This window comes from Lathamus discolor, chromosome 1, assembly GCF_037157495.1.
Source record: "Lathamus discolor isolate bLatDis1 chromosome 1, bLatDis1.hap1, whole genome shotgun sequence".
In the NCBI taxonomy this organism is placed as follows: Eukaryota; Metazoa; Chordata; class Aves; order Psittaciformes; family Psittacidae; genus Lathamus; species Lathamus discolor.
In genome coordinates, this window is record NC_088884.1 from 131933665 (window position 1) to 131953991 (window position 20327).

General features: G+C 41.6%; 1 protein-coding gene across 1 annotated transcript; it reads left to right on the forward strand.

The window, feature by feature from the left end:
* The first annotated feature begins 1444 nt into the window (after positions 1–1444).
* Positions 1445–18193, forward strand: LOC136022578 (cytochrome P450 4V2). Its single transcript, XM_065696095.1, has 11 exons — positions 1445–1779; positions 4633–4745; positions 5616–5701; positions 6966–7156; positions 7580–7649; positions 9320–9446; positions 11119–11310; positions 12761–12863; positions 13214–13348; positions 13501–13680; positions 15275–18193. The coding sequence occupies exons 1-11, from the start codon at positions 1569–1571 to the stop codon at positions 15448–15450; spliced, it is 1584 nt and encodes a 527-aa protein (XP_065552167.1). The 5' UTR covers positions 1445–1568; the 3' UTR covers positions 15451–18193.
* The last annotated feature ends 2134 nt before the right edge of the window (positions 18194–20327 follow it).

Consider the following 20327-nt stretch of genomic DNA (forward strand, 5'->3'; position numbering starts at 1 on the left):
CTGTTTCACTGTTTCTCGTTTTTTTTTTTCTTTTTTTTTTTTTCCCTACAGAAGGAGTTATGAGCAGTTAGAATCACAGATTCTGACTCAGAATCACAAGTAACAACTTCATCTAGTTATCAGCTTCATGGAGGCAACAAACTGCAAGGTTTTTTATAAAGAAGAGAGCATAATTACTCTAACAATCTCTACAAAAGGTGAGCCTCTTAATCCTGCATGCATGCTTCCTTCCTGGGATGTCACCTGAGCTAAAGAGGGGACTGATAGCACATAGCTTACCTTATGTGTTAGCAAGACAGGGTATGTATCTGCTACTTTCTGTCATAAACCATTACAAATAACAGCAAGAATGACAGAGTTGATTTCCAGCTGTTTACATTGCAAAAAATTGCAACAGTTAGTATTTATGAGGAAGTGTTTGCTGGGAAATTGCAGGAACAAAGTGCCCAAATTTACTCCCCCTCTGCTGCCAAGGATCATTAGCCCTTCCTTAGCTTCTGATGTTCTGAGCTTTCTCTGTGTTTCTTTCATTAACGTGGTTGCTGTTGGTTTACTAAAGATGCCAATGCAGTCAGTGCGGTCAATTTTGATACAAAGCAGATGGCAGAAACATGACCGTGGCTGTACGAAACTTCTGTGGTGTATTCAGTTAATGAAGCCATGGTGTCTTTTCACCAAACTTCTGTTTGGTCACAAGGATTTTTTGAGCATTGCAGGCTTTGAGAAGCAGGCAACCAGCAGCCCTGCAGCAGTAAGGGACCCTGGATCCTCCTGGAGCAGGAAGGGCAGCAGAGCCTATGGTGTGTATAGCATCACTGCCCAGGCACTTTGCAAGTTGTGGCACAGATGCTGGAGCTACCAGTTGTGTTACTGACATCCTTTAGCCTGTGACTGAGCATTCAACAGTGAGATCAGTAAAGGCTATTTGAGCCATGAAGCATGAGCATGCTTTGCAGTGCTGCTCTTGATAGTGTGTCTGTATGGGCTCCGGTTTGTGTAAACCATTGAAGCCATCCACCCAACTGAGGGAAGGTCCTCCCCATCTGAAGCACTTGAAACCCTTCAGGCATCATGTTGAAGATCACTGGAGCAGTTCTGTATGGCAAAATGGTGTTCCCTGAGCACCTGAAAACAGGCGTAGAGACACGATGTTGAGAAAACCCATCCTTCCCAAAGCATCAAAAAGATGGGTTTTTTTCTCTTGACAACAGTTTGTGTCTTTTCTTTCTGTGACATTGCACAGGCCTGCAAAGAACTTCCTCATTCTTCACTTGAGGGCAGGGGAAATAGAACCGAGTGAGGGCAGGGAGACAGCACGGTTCCCCGTGGCTGTTCTGCCGTCAGGCAGCGCTTGCAGGCAGCCTCTCCACACACGTGTTTTTTAGATCTCTGTTTATTTTCCTGGGAGGAAGCTGCCCTCAGGGCCTGTGTGACAGCTCCGCCTCCTGCTCTGGTGCCTTGGTCCTGGCACACTCAGCTGGGTAAAGGCAAAGCCGAGTGCGGGAGTACCGGCAGCGCTCGTTTCCCAGTAGGGATCAAGGACTGCAGCAGGAGGCTGAGAGGTGGTGATGGAGGTCATGCAGGGAGCCGGCGGGGGGCCCCAGCTGCTGCAGTTGGGGGCTGGGGTCATCGCTCTGCTGTTGGCAGTTGTGGCTGTGAGTTCCCTGCTCTCCCTGATGGATTACTGGAGGCGATGGTGGGTGCTGAAGTCTGTTCCCGGTGTCAGCCCCTGCTATCCTGTGCTGGGAAATGCTCTGCTCATGGAGCGGAAGGGAGAAGGTAAGGGCAACTCATGCCATAGCCCAGGTATGGGGGGGTCCCTGAACTGTGTGGGGCTTTGCTGGAGGAGCCAGTGCTGGTGAGGTGCTTGGGTGGTTGCAGCATGGCTGGCTTGGGCGGGGGGGGGGGGGGGGTTGGGTGTGCCATTGCCTTTAGGTGTCTCTGGGCCTTTGGGCAACCTGAAGAGGGGAACTGTGTGAAAAGTGAGCAATGAGAGGGAAAGGAGATGTGCTGCTTAAATGTGGGGTTGTTACTGGTCAAAGGTTGGCTGGAGGTTCAATCTAAATGTGGCTTCCAGATGCTGATGCTGGACTCAGACTTATTCCCAGTTGCTGGTGGGGAATGAATGAATGCTGTGGAGTTTGTTTTTCCGACAGGGAAGTGTGGTTTGTGCTCTCTCAGGAAGTGCTGTTTCACAGCGCAGAGTACTGTGTACCCATGGCTGCGATCCAAACGAAGATTTAGCTTGCAAAGGAAAAATACTTCTTTAGATAATTATCTTCCTCGAAGTGAGCATGCGCAAGGGACTTTAGCATGCTGAATTGCTGGGTCAGTTTCACAATTAGTTATGCTTTCTGCATTAGATGCAAAAGAACGTGCTGAGTATTTGCAGTACATCCCTGAAAAGCAAACCTTTCTGTTCTTGCGCTGATCAACAGTACCTTCTTTTTGCCAGATGCTTGAGAGAGCTCAAATGAGCTACATGTTCTTTTTTTCATTTGGTACTTGGTTTTGCACAGGAGCATATCCCTTGAGGAGTCTGTGGTATGAAAGTGGCTCTGGCTGTGCTGTTAGTGGACCAGCAGATTCTTCTGGGTGTGTTTTGTGATGCCTGTGTATACCAATCTGCGCTGTGCACATGCATTGCTGACTATGCCATACCTCAAGGTATGCTGCCAGAAGAGAGAGCAACTGTGACATGGGAACATGGCAAAGCCAAGGACAGGTACAGCATGGGCATGCACATTGCCCAGTGCTGACACGTGCTGCGATGTGATCCCTGTATTCGTGAGGGTACATACTTGCATCTTTCTTCTGGATCCCATCCTGTATAAGGGCAAGCAGCTTTCCCTGAAGCTAACTTTGGGGAAGCAGTAGCAGGATCATAGTCAGGATGTGTATATGTGCCTGACTATGACACAAATCTTTTTTTCTTCCTTTTTTTTACCCCCTTCTTTTTAAATCTTCTTAGAAATAAATAATAATAAAAAATTATCACAATGACGACAAAAAAAAAAAAAAAAACCCAAAAAAAACCCCAACAACCCATTTCTTCTCTCTCCAAAAAGCAATTTGATGGAGACTTTGATGTTGTATGAAGTCTGTCATCTCCTTTGTTAGCAGGAGTTGCATAGCCTCCATGCTTCAGTTAAGTCCATGACCACCTGTCTTTGTTCTCCTTTAGTTATGTAAAAATGAGTGAAGTTTGTGGTTTATAATATTTTTCATTAAATATGTAACAATTAAGAAGTATAGGTTTTAGAAAAAAGGAGAAGGCTTTTTAGCAGAAAGAAAAATGAGTTGTCATCTGATGGCAATTTTATTGATATAGGTAGAAAAAAGCTGTGAAATTATGATATTTTAATTATGATGATGTTAGGGAAAATGTTTTAAAAGCAGAAAAATAATTTGACAGTCTTAAGCCTTTTGGATAAGGTGTCATTAGAATTTTGCCTATGACTAGGGACTGCTTTTTGGGTGTCTATTAGAAAACTAGGCTTTTTTCCTTTTTGGCGGGGGGGACCTTTGGCTTTTCAGCCCTGCAGAGGCCTTACAGGGAGTCATGTATCGTTTAATCTGGTTTCTGAAAAGGTGAAGGCATGTTTAATCCTTGAACATCCTGATAGCTGCCACCTCCTCTATAATTGCAAAGTGAATGCAGTTGCCCTCTGCAATAAGATAGCTGGATCTGTGGGCAAGGGAAGAGCAGTAGATGGCATTTAATTTGGTTCAACAAGGTCATTTATACCACCTCCCATGCTTTTGGTATAGTTAAACTGAGAGGATGTAGACTGGATAAGTGGATAATAATGTGGGTGGAGAGCTGGCAGGATTGCTGATCTCACTGGTATGAAGTCCAGCTCGTGGCTGGATAACAGTGGTATCTGTCAGGTGGTCTGTAGCATAAATACTCATGTGAGTCTGTGCCCTGAGAGGCTGGAACATCAGAACTGCCAAAAACACAGTGGCCCTCTAAGTGGCCCGCTTTACCCTCATAAAAGTTCTAAAAGGACAAGAGTGGAGTTTAAGTTGGAGCAGCCAGCTGTCAAAAGCTGGTGTAAGGGCTTCAGAATTTTTCTTCTGGAGTCCAGCTATCAGAAACTGGACATTTCAAGTGATACTGATTTCTGTGCAGTGCTCTGCCACTACTGTGCATGACATCACTTATATGTGCACCGCAAATGTGGTACCTAGCAATGAGGCTTCAGCTGGGAAAAGGCTTGATGCTGTAGTTGGAAAGTAAAGAAGTATCTTGATATAGCATTTTGGCTAGTGTCAGATAAGCCAAAACCTAAGCATAGCCTTGATAAAGTTTGATTTGTCTATTAACTGTTATGAAGAGTGTTGCAATACAGAAAGCCTATGCTACAGTGCTTGGAGACTGCTTAAATCAAGCTGCCTTATCTATAGCTAGGAGGGGTTTCTCTAGAATAGAGTGCTTTCAAGGGTGCAGCTATAAAGAAACGCTTCTCCAGCAGAGCTGATAGCTAGGTGCAAAATACACTGCTTGATCATAGTAGCAAGATAAAACTAGAATAAAAACATAATATGGTGAAAAACAGTGCATTACAGAAGTCCTGCTTATTCAACAAAACCTTTTTAAAAAAATTCTCATCTGCTTTTTTCCTTGAGGTTTTTTTAAACAGCTACAAACTTATGTTGAAGAGTTCAGGAGTTGGCCATTGCTGAAACTTTGGATAGGACCATTGCCTGTCATGGTTTTGTATCACCCTGACAGTGTGGAGGTGAGTGTGCTAGTCTCCTGTCTATTCTACTAACATGCAAAGCAGTGTCCAACCTGTCAGTTTCTATTGTCTCAATGTAATTTTTGCAAAAAAAAAAAAAAAAAGTTCTTGGACTGATTTTACTTAAGATTGTCCTTGACTCAGTGCTAGAGAACGGGTGAAAGTGGAAGAACAGAAAAAGTCTAGCCATAGGAAAAAGTAAATACTGAAGATGGCCAGCAAATGAAAGCACCAACTCACTAGGTTTTATACAAAGAAGCATCTGCTTTAGCTTTGTGTGAAAGCTTCTGCTCCCAAGATCAGAACAGAGAAGCAAACACCAGGGAAGACTGGACCACTGATATGGGGATAGGACATTATGAAATGCAGGTTGCAATGCTTTGTGTCTAATTGCATTAGAGCTTGGTCGGTCTGTCTTGATGGCATGAAATATAGTTGTTAGTTTTGTTACTGACAACGATTGTCCTTGAGCTGGGAAGACAGAGTTGTTTCTTTGTTGGAGTGTTTATTGAAAAGATGGTACTTCTTGTGAGTTTGGTTAAGGCTAAAAATGGTTAGGTTTTCTCTGAGCTCTGCCTGTGGGTTTAACACAAATTTATCTTTTTCAGGAAGAGAAGGGGAGTGGGAATAGTAGTTTTTGAGTGTTTCATTTGTTTCTCAGGATTGGGATATTTACTGAGACTTGAGGGTGTGAACTCAATGTTGCCCCAGTGTAGCAGCTTGTACTGAAATATAGATTATTTTACTGAGGCTTTGGGGCATTTCTATGGAGGAGCTGAGTTTGTGTGAAGTAATCTTAGCTGCAGAAATGTCTCTCCATCTAACAAGTAATGGTTTTTCCTTTTTTTTTTTTTTCTTTTTTTTTCACAGGTCATCCTGAACAGCTCGAAGCATATTGAAAAATCATATATGTACAAATTCCTGCAGCCTTGGCTGGGCACTGGACTTCTGACAAGGTATAGTGAATTGCAGGTGTCTTGGTGTCCTTTTGGAATCTGCAGGGTCTATGACATGAAGAGGACTTGGTGGCAGGAATGCTCTGTGTATCTCTGGACAGAGATGAAGATGATACCTATAGAACTCTTATTCCTTGGGGTGGTCTTGATTTCTCTTTAGAAGCTGATGTCTGATAAAAAAATCTTTGGGCATAATGTGTTTCTTGGCAAATTTGGCCATTGTTGTGTTCTGTCCAGAGGTTTGAAATGAATGTGGATTTTAGGAGGTTGTATCCTATGGCAGGTGGTGTCATTTAGTCTGCAATGCTATGGCTGGATGTTTTGAATGTTGTGATGTATATGAGGTCGTTGGACTGTGGCAGAACTGCAACTGTGTGCATTTCTTATCTCAGCTGGTGGCACTGCAAACCAGTAGGATGGGCCTGAGATTGGTGATACTTTGGAGTCAGATGAGAGAGTATCTTAACTCTTTCATTTCCCTCATGAAGTGGAGGCTTGTAAGAGGTGAGCCTGGGTGAGAGTGTGAATCAGGAGTGAAGAGAGGAAGGAGCAGTGATGTAAGGGTTTGGGGTCCTCTGGTCTTGGGATGGTCTGGATGATGCAGATATTAAAGAGTCAGCAAGGTGTCTCTGGTGTAAAGTGCCTCTGGTGCCTTTGTGCCTCTTCTGTGTTTTTATGAGAAGGTCAAGGTGCTCCTGTTAGCAGTGGAGCTTTGTTGACAGTTTGGGGCCCTCAGAGATGAACTCCTTGTGCTTTGTGATGGGACCAAGATATAAAGTAACCAGACCTTGAGGCAGTCAGTTGAGTAATGCCTGTGGACTACTTTAGTTCTCTGCAATCCTCATTTCCTAGTCAGTGGATGAAGAGCTGCATGGGTGGTGATTCACAGAGACAATGCAATTAATTGAGGTCTTCTTGATCCTAAGTAGCTGGTTTGTCCTATAGATGAGTTCTACTCCATCCTTCTATAGGGAAGAGCCTATACACTGAGCAACCAGCGGCTGTATTGCCTGAAGGCTTGTTGGCATCTCATTTTATTGAGAGCAACTGTAGAAATGGTAGTTTGTGCTTTGAAGAGAGCTGGAGCAAGAAATATTTCTATTCTACAAAGTGCTATGGACAACTTGAAGAGCCATCTACAGGATGTCTGCCTGTGAAGGCGTTTCAGGCTGCAGTTTTGTTTACTGTATACGTCCTGTGATGATGAGGATTTTATTTTTGCCTTGGACTTTTTAACCTTTCCTTCTCCTTGTTAATTTTGCAGCACTGGAGACAAGTGGCGATTGCGGAGGAAGATGATAACTCCCACATTCCACTTCGCAATCTTAACTGACTTCCTAGAGGTTATGAATGAACAAGGAACTATTTTATTGGAGAAACTTGAGAAACATGTTGACAAGGAACCATTTGATGTCTTTCTGGACATCACTCTGTGTGCTCTTGATATCATCTGTGGTAAGTCCTCTTCAGTTATGTGATGGGGCTGCGAATGATGCAGGGACTCATGAGTACAGCTGTGCCTCATGTGTCATGTGAGGAGATGGTTGAAGAGGAATGTTGCTGCACATTGTGTGAATGCATTTCTGTCCTCCCAAGGCCATCCTTTTCCCTAGGGTGTCTTGTGTGCATCTGAGCAGATGAGTTTGTAGGATGGGCAGGGCAGAGGTAGCAGTCGGAATTGAGGTTGTGTTGAGGAGCAGAGTTCCTGGGAATGTAAATATAAAGCAAACTCATTACCTGGAAAGGGATATGTATATTCACCTGCTCAAAGGATGAAGTGGTGACTGTCAGAACCTGAGAGCAGTAGTAACTTATTATGTACAGAGACTCTGCATTCCACTTTGTACTCGTGAACCATTCATGATTTCCTCCTCCCAGAAACAGCAATGGGCAAGAATGTGGGTGCTCAGGAGAATAAGGATTCTGATTATGTTCGTGCTATCTACAGGTAAATGGACATTTTCCTTGGCTGCTTTGTAGTTGGGCTGGAGTTGATGCTACTGGTGTCAAGAGTTCATCTGCTATGAGCCACAAACTCAGTTCTTCCACAAAAATGCCCCAAGCCTCAGTAAAACGCATTATATGTCAGTACAAGCTGCTACACAGAGGCAACATTGAATTCATACCCTGAAGTCTCAGTAAATATCCCAATCCTGAGAAACAAATGAAACACTCAAAAACTACTACTACCACTCCCCTTATCTTCCTGTGCTGATTGGCAGCTGAACATGAGCTAGCTTGTGCCCAGGCAGCCAAGAAGGTCAACAGCATCCTGGACTGTGTCACAAACAATGTGGCCAGCAGGAGCAGGGCAGTGATCATCCCTCTGTACTTGGCACTGGTGAGGCTGCACCTTGAATGCTGTGTTCACTTTGGGACCCCTCACTACAAGACGGACATTGAGGTGCTGGAGTATCCAAAGAAGGGCAACAAAGCTGATGAAGGGTCTAGAGTGTAAGTCTTATGAGGAGCAGCTGAGGGAACTGGGGTTGTTTAGCCTGGAGAAAAAGAGTCTCGGGGAGAAGGGGAGATCTTATTGTTCTCTACAACTCCCTGAAAGGAGGTTGTGAAGTAGGTCATCTCCCAGGTAGCAAGCAATAGGACAAGAGGAAATGGCCTCAAATTGTGCCAGTGAGGTTTAGATTGGATGCTAGGAAGAATTTCTTCCCTGAAAAGGTCATCAAGCACTGGAACAAGCTGCCCAGGGAAGTGCTTGAGTCACCATCCCTGCAGGTACTTTAAAGAAGTGTAGGTGAGGCACTTAGAAAAATTTTTTAGTGGTGGACTTGGCAGTGCTAAGTTAATGGTTGGACTCCTAAAGGTTGGATGACCTTAAAGGTCTTTCCTAACCTAAACAATTCTATGATCCCACCCCTAGCCTTTGATGGGGCTTGTTGAGACACATATATAACAAAAAAGGGGTGGAATTAGAGGGTTTCATTGTCATTGGTTGCTTGGTCTTTCCCAAATTGTACCGCAAGTGGGCCCAAAGTTGGCCTAAATTTAATAATTACCCCTCAAAGTCTCTTTTTGTAGCCAAAAGTATGTGCAAGAGCTGAACAGCAATGACAATCAGCCCTTCCAAATGTACTCCAGTTCTGTTTGAGCATACTTGAATTTTCATATTCTTTAAGTACTTTCCATTTGCTGTTTGGCATATGTATTATCTGGACAGTCAAGTAGAAATATAATGCTTTCAGAGGGCTGTTTGAGGTCTTGGGGCAGATATGAGTAGTATTTCAGGATGTATACATCTTTTTCATCATAGTCAATGCTTTACTGATGTGGAGTAGGACTGGACTGGAGAGCTGAACATGCCTGTTTCAAGAGGATTGCAACTAAATGAGAACACACTCTTTTTCTCAGAGATCAATGCATACCAGTATAAATCATGGTGATGCTGGGACAGACGACAGTTAAAATCAGGAAACAAATATGAACAGCCTTCCCTTCAGATGAATGGGTTTAAACCCATGCAATATGTTGAGCTCCACTTCACTGGGGGAAGTAGAACTTTTTTTTCTTGTTCTTGAAAGCGCACTGTAAATTTAGCTTTGGGCTTTTTTTTTTTTTTTTTTTGTCAAGGAATGTTCTGTGATGTAATTATTGTGTTCCTAGGATGAGCGATCTAATCCAACAGCGACAGATGAGCCCATGGCTTTGGCCTGATCTTGTGTATTCGCTGTTCAAGGAAGGAAGAGAGCATGAGAAGAACCTCAAGATCCTTCACAATTTTACAGATACAGTATAGATTTTTTATTTTTTTATTTCTTTTAATGGTACATTTTAGTTGGTGGAATGAAGACTTGGACTCAGTAGAGTTTCCAAATGATGGTGAGGCTCAGCTCCCTTAATATGCATATATTAAAAGGAGAACACTCTCTCTGTTTGGATGCTGAGGAATTCCCTAAAAAGAAGACAACAGCTGACTTCACTGTCAGGAGCTCTGTTGTATTTAAGCAAAGGAGTATACAACTCCAAGGGAGTAACAGGACTTGCAAGTCCTTGACAACCAAAACAAACAACACAAATTCATTGAACTCTTTTTCTGCCCCAGATCCTCCTCAAGTGAATTGCCTGCAACAGCTCACTACCAAGTCTGTAGCAGTAAGGACAGGGTTCTGTGTGGTAATACCACTTGATCCAGCCCTTAGAAATTGAAGTCTGTATTCATTTTCCCCTATTTGGAGGAGAACTGCTGAGATGAACAAACACATGGATGTCCCCACATCAGCAGTAAGATGCTTTGACACAGAAACCATTAAGCATATATCACTGACTTGGCATAAAATGCAGCGTTCTATCACCATATTGGACTGTGCATGTAATACTCCTTTCTCTCACCAATTAATCCCATGCTATTCTTGCCAATGGTTGCCTTCCCAAATCTACTGTTAAAATGTTACCAGAGAAGCTGCTTTCCCTGAAAGAGATGTATGTATCCCACAATGTCATTTTATCAATGCCCACAACAAAGGAAATAATCTCTGAATTTTCACTACATATAATGATCCACATGGTATTGTTTTTGAGTAGTTCATGCTTTGCTTCTTTTTAATGGGAATTGCAGCAGTGTGGCACAAGAGAGGCTCTTAAAGGGACCTAAGTTAATGCTTTCTTTCCATGATGGGTTGGTGCACTGAATATAAGTAACCAAATCTTAGAAAATTTGGGAGCAGTAAATACTAATATCCCTTGGAAGACAAGGGAGCAGTAAATTATAACATCACCTAATGTATCACTGAGACAAAAGGTGGTTCAGATGTGTCTTCATATGTATACGTTCAGCGAGGGAAACGTTGTGTGTGTATATAACAGTAATTTCTTTTTCCTGTTCAGTGCTTTTTTTGAATAGAATTACATACTCCACAGCCTTTATTTTTAAATTACGTTGTAGTTGCTGAGAGCAATACCAGTTTATTGAAGGGTTTTGTTCTGCTGTTATGACAACGGTGGTGACAGCGTGAAATCTCTGTCACTGGGGCTGTGTTTCAACCTAAAAAGGGAAGTTCAAGTATTGCTGTCATACTGAAGAGAAGTTGAGAAGCATTAGCGTAGTAGTTCCAGCTATCCTATGTGTAGTCCAGATGTAGGGTTGTGAAGTGTCCTGGCTTCTCTTCAGTCTGTCATCCTTTCCTTAGTTACTGGATAGAGACTGTCTTCTTCATGGTAAGTCTGTTCAAATCATGGTGATGTGTTATGAATTGCTGTCAGTAATGTTGGCCTTCACAATTGGCTTGTTCCAGATTTTCTGGGTGCGTTTACACTTCTTGATGATCAATGAGTTATTTGCATGGTTTGACTATCTCCTATTTTCTTGGTATCACAAAGGCTGTTCAAGGTTAGGACAAACCTGCGTGATGTAGACTGCACATGTGCTGCATGCATCATATCCAATTTAATGGTTCTAATCTCAGGTCATTGCAGAAAAAGTTGCAGAACTTGAAAATGCCAAGCAAAAGAAACATGATACTGATGGCAGCTGTGAAGAGAGTGGCTCCAAAAAGAGAAAAGCTTTCCTAGACATGCTGCTGAATGCAACAGATGATGAAGGGAACAAACTGGACTACAGTGATATTCGTGAGGAAGTGGATACTTTCATGTTTGAGGTACCCAAGGAACCCACTGGTGGTTTTTTTTTGGTTTTTTTTTTTTTTTTTTGGTCTCCCCCCAGAACCTGAGATCCTGAGGTTCACCATTTGCAGGTACTGACTCTTCCTTAGCTCAGGAGGTCGCTTTTAGTATGAAGTAATTTTAGCCCTGGAAGCCTAAGAGAAAATCTCTGTTGTATAGAAACTACTGAAGGATAGAAACATTTGATCCAGTACCCTGGCAAAATGTTGGACAATATATATGTGGCAGGCCCTGCCTGTGCGAGCAGGCTCTACTCATGATAGCAGGTGAGTAGTGAGAGCTTAATAGCTGATGTGGGCCATGGGCTCTCAGCTCCTGTTACAAACCTTATTAATGTGAAGGAGAGCTCTAAATGGTTTTAGTGTTTTGCATTTTGTCAGTTCTCCTCACACTTTGTCCTTTGCCATGTTGACTGTAACCTCCTGGTTCTGTCATCAGCTGTGGATTGGTGAACTGTCTTCTCACGTCTGGTTCCCTGTCCAGTGAAGGATCTAAACAAGACTTTCACAAGTCTTACACACCTCTCCATTATGTGGACCTGCATTCCATCTCAGAAGACTAATTCAGAGTCGTATTACTGCTGATGGGAAGAGAGCTTCTCTAGGTTAACACTCCTGTACTACTCTATAGCTGGACTTTGAAGAGGTGCTGCATCTTGAACTTCCCAGCAAGTCCACCTTTTTAGAAGCAAAATCCTTTTTTGGTCAACTTTTCTGTTTTTTGTTCCCCCTTCTTTTTTTTTTTTTTTTTTCTTTTTTGGGGTTTTGTGTGATTGTTTGTTTGCTGGTTTTGGGTTTCATTTGGGGTTTTTTTGTGTGTATTTGTTTATTTGTTTTGGTGTTTGTTTGGTTTTGTTTTCTTGGTTCTTCTTCCCTTTGTTTCCAAGTTTTTATGAGGTGCTGAGAACAGTAATAGCTGATCCCTTTCTCATAGGAGATGAAAAAGTACTCCCTCCTACGGTCACTGTACTGTGTTTCATTAAACCCTCTTTTGGATAATTTTGTAAAGGTTTTGTGTTTTGTAAAGGTTTTGTAAGGGATTGTGTCCATTGTATTTCTCTTGTGGTAGTCATTGGCCCCTCAGTAAGCAAAAGGTGCATTATACATCTGTTTCATTGTGTAGATAAACTGATGGTTCATGCAACTTCTGGAAGGTAGAGGAGAGGTTCGTTTGCTTGGGTTATTTCAGCACTTTTCCCTTTTGTTCAGTTTGCAGCCTGACAAAATCATGGGTTGTCTTACATCCTGATAATCAGCATGTTGGGTAGAGTTCTACACTCTTGTTTCAATATTTTTTTCATGGTCGTGGGACTAATATTTGTCACTTTCTATCATTTACTACTTGCGTATGTAGGTATTTGCAAAACTTACTTGTGCACAGGAATGGTGTTGAAGTGAATGTCTTTTTGTAAATCTGGACCTCTAGGGCCATGATACAACAGCAGCTGCTATGAACTGGGCCCTGTACTTACTCGGACATAATCCTGAAGCCCAGAAGAAGGTTCACAAAGAACTGGATGAGGTGTTCGGTATGTTTCGGTTTCCCCCTTCATTGTGGTTGTGGTGGTGGTTGCATTTGTGAGTAGGGACGTGATACATTATAAGCCTAGATACAGAAGGGGAGTTAGGAACATTCCTTGTGGCACTTCTGGAGCTTTCAATAGCCAGAGGTGATTGAGATGCATGCCAGAAAGTCTGTAGGAGAGTACAAGCAACCTTATGTCTTTGGGGAAGGCATACACATTTAGTCAATATGTATCACCTTCTTCTATGTAGTCTTGGTGCATGATGAGAGTTCCTGGAGGGAGCTGGGATGAGTTTGTTGAACCAAAAATGGGGATTTTTGGCCTTGTTCATCCCCCTATTTCTTTCTGGGCAGGCAACACTGAGCGTCCTGTTACAATGGGTGATTTGAAGGAGCTTCGATACCTTGAGTGTGTTTTGAAAGAAGCCCTTAGGCTCTTTCCTTCAGTTCCACTGTTTGCCCGTGCCTTGAGAGAGGATTGCTCTATTAGTAAGTAGTGTCCTGAGTCTGCCAGTCCTATCCTGCATCAACCCAAAGTGTTTCCCAAGTAAATGGCAGCATTGTTTTATTTTTCATTGTGCTGTTGTATATAGAAAGTCACTTATTTGCTGTTGTTTTAACCCTTTCCCTTTTCTCTTTAGGAGGATATCAAATACCAAAAGGCACAAATGTTGTTGTTGTAACTTATGCCTTGCATAGAGACCCTGAGATCTTCCCTGACCCAGAGGAATTCCAGCCTGAGCGATTCTTGCCTGAAAATTGCAAGGGAAGGCACCCATATGCTTATGTGCCCTTCTCAGCGGGTCCCAGGAACTGCATTGGTATGTACTGAAGAGGAAACACTTGCAGTGTGTAGCATGGTAACTGGCAGCAGCATGTGTATGAGAAACGTAAGTTTTGGTGTGCCTGCTGCTCATATCCTGTTCTCCCCCAAGCTGCTGTTTCAGCCCCACCCCAAATTCTGGGCAGTGTCTCCCCTGCAAGCCTGGTGCTTGAGCTGCCACACTGGTTCCTCCCCAGGGTTTCCTTTCTTCCCAGGGCCAATGTCTATCATGCTGATGTTTTCTCCTCACTGCCTGTGCAGCCTGGAAGCATGTTAATGGGCTCCTGTGTTAGGATAGGATTGCTTCCAAATTTCTGATTCTCAGTGCCAGCAAGACAGAGCGAGGGAAGGCAGATCTCCTGTGCTTGCTTTGCTCTGTAAACAACTCATCTGTTTATCTCATGTTCTCAGCTGGGTGTCCCAAAGATGCAGTCTGCAGCTGATGTATTCTTTCCCTCTTTCTGACACCATTGTTGCTCTGTTGTTTTCACTGGCGTCCTAGAACTTGTTAGCTCTTCAGGTGGTACTGAGATACTTGGCACTTGTCTGAGCTCAGAGTAGGGGCATTGTTACTGATACAGCAGAACACATGAAAAGACTGTTCACTGATCTTAAGTGCAGGTGGGGAACATTCAGCAATTGTCATGCCACTTACAAAACAAGAAATCTGATTTCTTCTGTTTTTTTGTTTTGTTTTTTTGGGGGGTGGGGTTGTTGGAGTTTGTTTATTTTTTAATGAGTCTTACTGGGAGGATGTACCCTTCCCATAAAAACAGCAGACTAGATCTTCCCATGTTTCAAAGAGGAGTCTAATTTTACATGTCTAGCTAGTTCTTGGGTGTACAGGAACATGTGCAGGAGATGTGATTCACTAATATCTTTGCAGTAATAAATCACTGTGTACATATGTACAGATACCCATCTGTGCATCGTATACAGAGGGGAGAACAGAAAAAGTTTTGAGTACTGAGTTTTGTGTCCTGATCCTATTTTCAGTGTAGTTTAAATGAGCTGCCTGGATTTATGGCGACACGATTTGCTTTCCCTCACATTTCTCTGTTCTTCCTTTTCCTTTTCCACCTTTCTCTGAAGTGTAAAATGAACTTTGCCCTCTGTGTTACCAAATCACTGATGTGTGTGATGCTTAGTGTTCATTGAAGGAAGGTATGTCTGTCATTCCTTTGGAGTCGTATCTCCTTTGCTCCTCTGCAAATATGGATTTGTCTCTTCTCACAGTCCCTGTGCTGTATCTTCTCCTGCATTCATTCCCTCCTATCAAGTCCATCCAAGAGACATGACAAGGCCGTATTTTGTATTAGTTCTATTTAAAGTGCTGACTCTGTGCTGTTTGAGTTCCGTGTACTATGGGAAGGGAGGTGTGCTGTGAATTGTCCCGGGAAGGCCAGAGTTGTCGTGCAGGGATAAGTACTATTCTGAGCAGTCAGTTTTGACCTAAATCAAGTTCTGTTCTCAGGGCACAGTTCCTGCTGTCCTGTGTTCCATGGGGTATCACTGTGAGCATGCAAATGCAGCAACTGTCGATACAAACCAACAATAGCATCTTTATTTTTTTACTGCCCTGTAATTTGTAGGTCAGCGTTTTGCACAAATGGAGGAGAAAGCTCTTCTAGCTCTCATCTTGCGACGCTTTTGGGTGGACTCATGTCAAAAGCCAGAAGAGCTTGGTATAACTGGAGGACTGATTCTTCGCCCAAATAATGGCATCTGGATTAAGCTGAAGAGGAGGCAAAATGCTGGATCAGAATGAGAGAAAATTCAAGATTTTATTTTTATAAAAACTTACAAACTCTAGGCTGAGAAATGTTTTTAAATTGGGTATTTTGATGGCAGTCCAGCAATTTATTGCAATTAAAGTAATTACAGATTGTTTTATTAGTGAAAATGTAATAGCCTTAAATTGCTCTACTTCTCTAGTTCATATGAACTTAATGTTCATCTTTGTAGTGCAAGTGTTTAAACATCAAATCAAAAGGGCCTTATCTACTCAGATTAAACTACTTTATTAGAAGAGTGCAAACAAACTTTAAATTATGGTAGTCACAGTAATGAATGTGATGACGTGATCTGGTTATATTCTATAATATTTGTGAGGTAACTGATAGTCTCAAACCTTTGTAATACTGTTCAGAGTTCTTTGATTCTGAAAGACAGAAGCAAACAATTCTTCCACTTGGCAAATTTTGTTTATCTGTTTTGGTGATGACTGCATCTATAAAATCAGAACAGACATCTCTGATAATTTCACTTCTCTTTTGAAGCGTTTACAGTAGTTCTTAAGCACTGAGTGCTCTGAATTATTTTTTAACAAAGTGTACCATAAGAATTAATCTGTATAATCATACCATGAAATAGACAGTGTGCAAATTACAGGCAGGATTTCATGTCGACAGAAATACTATATTATTACAAATTTGAAAATAAACTTCTTCTATGCCTCAATATGTAATGAAATTATATTTGTAAAAATCACACATCTAATTATTTCTAATCATCAGTTCTTCTAGGGTGATCCGTTGACCAGATTTTACTGGGTTAGTTAAAGCTGAAGCAGTGTGCCAGTCTGCTTTTGCCTTCTGTGGTCCTGAAGGCAATACAGAGAATTTCTTGCTAATTGATGCTAAAAAGGAATTACAATGATGGAATGAAGCACCTGTGAAAGTTTCTGACTGTACCTTCAGGACAGGTCAAAATTTGCAACAATCCACACAGCTGGAGAGCAGACTCTCCATGGCTGAGACAAGAACAGTACAGTAACTAAGGTATAACACAAAACCACTACTACTACAACCAATAATAATAATGATAAGGGAAATAACAAGGGGAGAGAATATAATCTAAAAGAGGAAAGGAAAAAAAACCAACAAACACAAGTGATGCACAGTACAGTTACTCACCATCCCCTAACTGATACCCAGCCTGACCTGAGCAGTGGTCTGGGCCTTCTGGGTAACTCCCCCCAGTTTATACACTGGGGATAACGTGCTGTGGTATGGAACACCCCTTTGGCTAGTTTGGGTCAGGTGTCCTGTTTCTGCTACCTCTTGGCTTCTTTTGCCCCACCTCGCTGGCAGAGCATGAGACTAAAAAGTCCTTGATCAGAGTAAACATTACTTAGCAACAACTAAAAACATCGGTGTGTTATCAGCACTGTTCCCAGACTAAAGTCAAAAACACAGCACCGCACCAGGTACTAAGAGGGAGAAAAATTACTGTTAAAGCTGAAGCCAGGACACCTTTGAACTCTAAACCCAAATATTACTCCTGAGTAATGGTTCATATAGGGTAATCTGGATGCTAATCATGGGGTGGTGCTGACTGTTTCTGAAATATGAGTGCCTTGCTGTAAGAAGTTGATAGCCTTGTCTCAAAAGGATAAAGATCCCTGTCCTGTGATGACAGAAAGGACACGACTTTGTACTGGGATGAAGAAAGGGAGTGTGTGAGTGTTTCTCGATCATGGTTTACAGACCTTATGAAGAAAACTGACAACAAATTCCCTGTATGACCTCTTGGGTGGTGTTGCTTGAATGTGTCTCCAGGGCTGCCCCAGAGGCACTAGAGGTTTCTACCCATCTTCACACAAGCTGCTTTTTGGGCTCTGAAAGCTACATGTTTGAGACACATGCAGGAGATGGCCTCCTAGTGCTTACTGGGTATCTGCCCTTCTGAATTTAATCCTCACGCTGAAGACAAACACTCACGTATAGGTGTTAGTAGTAGGTCCATATATATGTGATCTTACATGTCATCTGACTGATACTTCTCTTCCAACAGGAAAAAGACTCAAAGAGCCTTTGAAGAATCCTACCCCACTTTCCTTCCTAAAAGTAGTATTGGTGGCATCCCCTGCAAAACCTCCCAGTATAGTACTACCCCAGTTCATAGGTCATATTTGGAAGATGATTCTCATAGTTTGCATAGATGAAAAACTAAATTAACTCACTTTCTATGAGGAAAAATAAAAATAAAAAAATCAGATTCTTCTGAAAATGGGAGTTATCTCCCAAGTATAACTCCATCTTTTGCTCAATAAATGGGCTTTTCTGATGCATGCCTGGAGTGTAGCGTGCGGTGATGGAAAGTGTTCATTGAAAAATCAGATTATTTTGAGCAAAGAGAGGCAGTCAGTATGCCCAAACCTGCAGACCTAAGTCCAGTCTGGGATCTCAGGTCACACAGAACTTGCTCACATGTTGCTGTTTGACAATTTACAGGACATGGTGGAGACACTGGACCCTTCTACATTGAAACATTCTGTCTGTCTTCTCTAATGTCTAACAGTAACCAGCAGCAGGTGTTTCAGCTACAAAGCAGCAAGGCCTTGTGCAGTTAATGTGGTTATCTGTTCAGTTAATGTGATTATCTGTTCATAACAGAAAAACGAAGCCCTTTTACAAAACCAAGCAAAAAGCCCCAGTGATTTGTTGCTTAATATTTGCAACTGTCTTTTTATATATATGAAAATATATAAATATTAATATTATCCTGAATTTTGTCTGGATTGATTTTATTTGACATCTGGTGTGTAGTTATTTCGGGGTTGTATTTCTAGCAAGACTATTATTGACATGTAATTGCAGGATATAGAACTACAATACTTCTTTTATTTCAGTACAATGTGCAATCCAGCACTTCCTACAAATCACTGGCTAACTTATTCTAGCCATCTTTTTGCAGCCATTTTGGGTAGAATTAAGTCAAACACAAGAAGACTGGCTTAGTGAGAGAGTGGATTCTTCACTCAGTGTCATCTGGACTTAGATGAAAAGGTTCCGGGTTGTTGATTGTAAAAAAGAAAGGTCAAGATTTAATTTCTAGAACTTGTTTTAGCAGCATTATTTCACTCTGTTCTTTGTCATGTGCATAATTATAACCATGGAGAATTAAAGATACAACACAGGGAATGCTTTAGACTGCTTGTTTTGTTGCATTTTTTGGGGGGAGGGGTGGTTCTTGGGGTTTTTTTTGGGTTTGTTTTTTGGGTTATTTTTTTGGGGGGGGTGGTGGTTTTTATTTTTTGTGGGGTTTTTTTGTTGGTTTTTTTTTTCCCTACTGCATTCATAACTAGGTTCATATTATTATAGCATCTTCTTTCAAATGGAAGGATGTCCACAAAGCCATATCAAAACGAAACCCTGTGTTGTTCTTGCCTTGCTGCTGGTAGCTTCCTTCCCTCATGCCCTATGAGATGCTCTTCCTCTTGTTCCATGTTGTGACGGTGATTTATCTCATTGCAGAAAGTAGATTTACCTCCCATGTTGAAGATGCTTTTTGAATAGGATTGCCATTAAGAGATGTGGGATTTTGTTTTATGAGGCAGAATTAGACCTGACTCAGAGTAACGTCCATTTATTCTTTTCCTGAGGTGAAACAATTCATTAATTCCTGACACCTTCGCAGATGAATGAGATTTTGCATAAATCACAGTGGGAATAGACAGAAAGCAGTATCAATCTAGTAGGTAATTGCACTGCCAGGGAGATTTAATCTTGAAGAACCTGGTGACGTCTTAAGCTGAAGCAGGTTTTGTTTTGTTTTTAAATGCCAAGTCAAAATGCAACATTCAAAGCAGAAACAAGCAATCCTTTTCCTTTCAGATGATTGATCTATATTTTGCACTTGTATCATCAAAAAATGTTTCCATTTTATCAGTTTTGAAGAGCTCTTCTTTAAACTCTGCCATCTGAATTACTGATTCCTAATTACAATATCCTGATTTGGATGCCAGAATATTGTTGACAGCTAAATGAATACAATGAGGGAATTCAGACAACAGTAATCTTATGTGTGGAGCCTTTATGAGCCTAAGGAGTGTTAAATGGTTTTGGTATTCTATGCACTTTGAATTTTTATCTCTTCTCCTAGTTTAAATCATTCAATCTCTTTGGATTTCAATGAAACTCAGAAAAATGATACCAGCTGAGAATTTGTCTCAGCATATTTTATAGTTTGCCCTGTAGTAAATATGTCCTATAATGTAATAAAGAATAATTCATTCATGAACGTAGAGTTTGTAACACATTCTTGTCTCCATACAGAAGCAGAGCTCTGCTGATCCAAAAAGCAGTGCATCTGTGTAGACAGGGGAGTGTTTGTCAAGTGAGTAGCAGGTCCACTGAGAGAAAATGCGTTTATTTTCCAACATGAGTGTGCTCATTATGATTCTCTTTGAATAGCATTGCTTCCTCAGTTCTTAGATTTTCAAATCCAGATGACGTGCATTTAAAAGCAGTTAAAATGATTTGGACTTTTTGAAGGAGTGTGATACCTAACTGAGAACTACTACTCTAAGAAAGTCTTTATTGTCTTTCTCCCACCACACTAGTTTGCTTATGAAGCAAATAGGCATCACCAATAGATTCCGTTTCCTAAGACAAATATCTAGAACAGGGATAATGTATTATAGAAATGAAATCTTACGGAAGCTTCTGAAGAAAGTATATGACTGCATATTGTGTGATGAGACGCATGATCTTGCTGAAATTTATGACAAATCTTCCCTGTTTTTTCTGCAGATTTGAACAGCATACCTTACTTTCCCGGAAATGTGAGGTTGGAGTTTTCTTGGGGTTTTGTTTATTAATAAGACAGTAATGAGCTGGAATAACACTTCCTTATAGCTGA

What these genes read in the sequence shown, in the direction of transcription:
- LOC136022578 (XM_065696095.1), top strand. Translation starts at nt 1,569, where the DNA reads ATGGAGGTCATGCAGGGAGCCGGCGGGGGGCCCCAGCTGCTGCAGTTG. An exon ending in CATGGAGCGGAAGGGAGAAG is followed by an intron (nt 1,780 to 4,632) that starts GTAAGGGCAACT and finishes TTTTTCCTTGAG; the next exon opens with GTTTTTTTAAACAGCTACAA. An exon ending in TGGATACTTTCATGTTTGAG is followed by an intron (nt 11,311 to 12,760) that starts GTACCCAAGGAA and finishes CTGGACCTCTAG; the next exon opens with GGCCATGATACAACAGCAGC.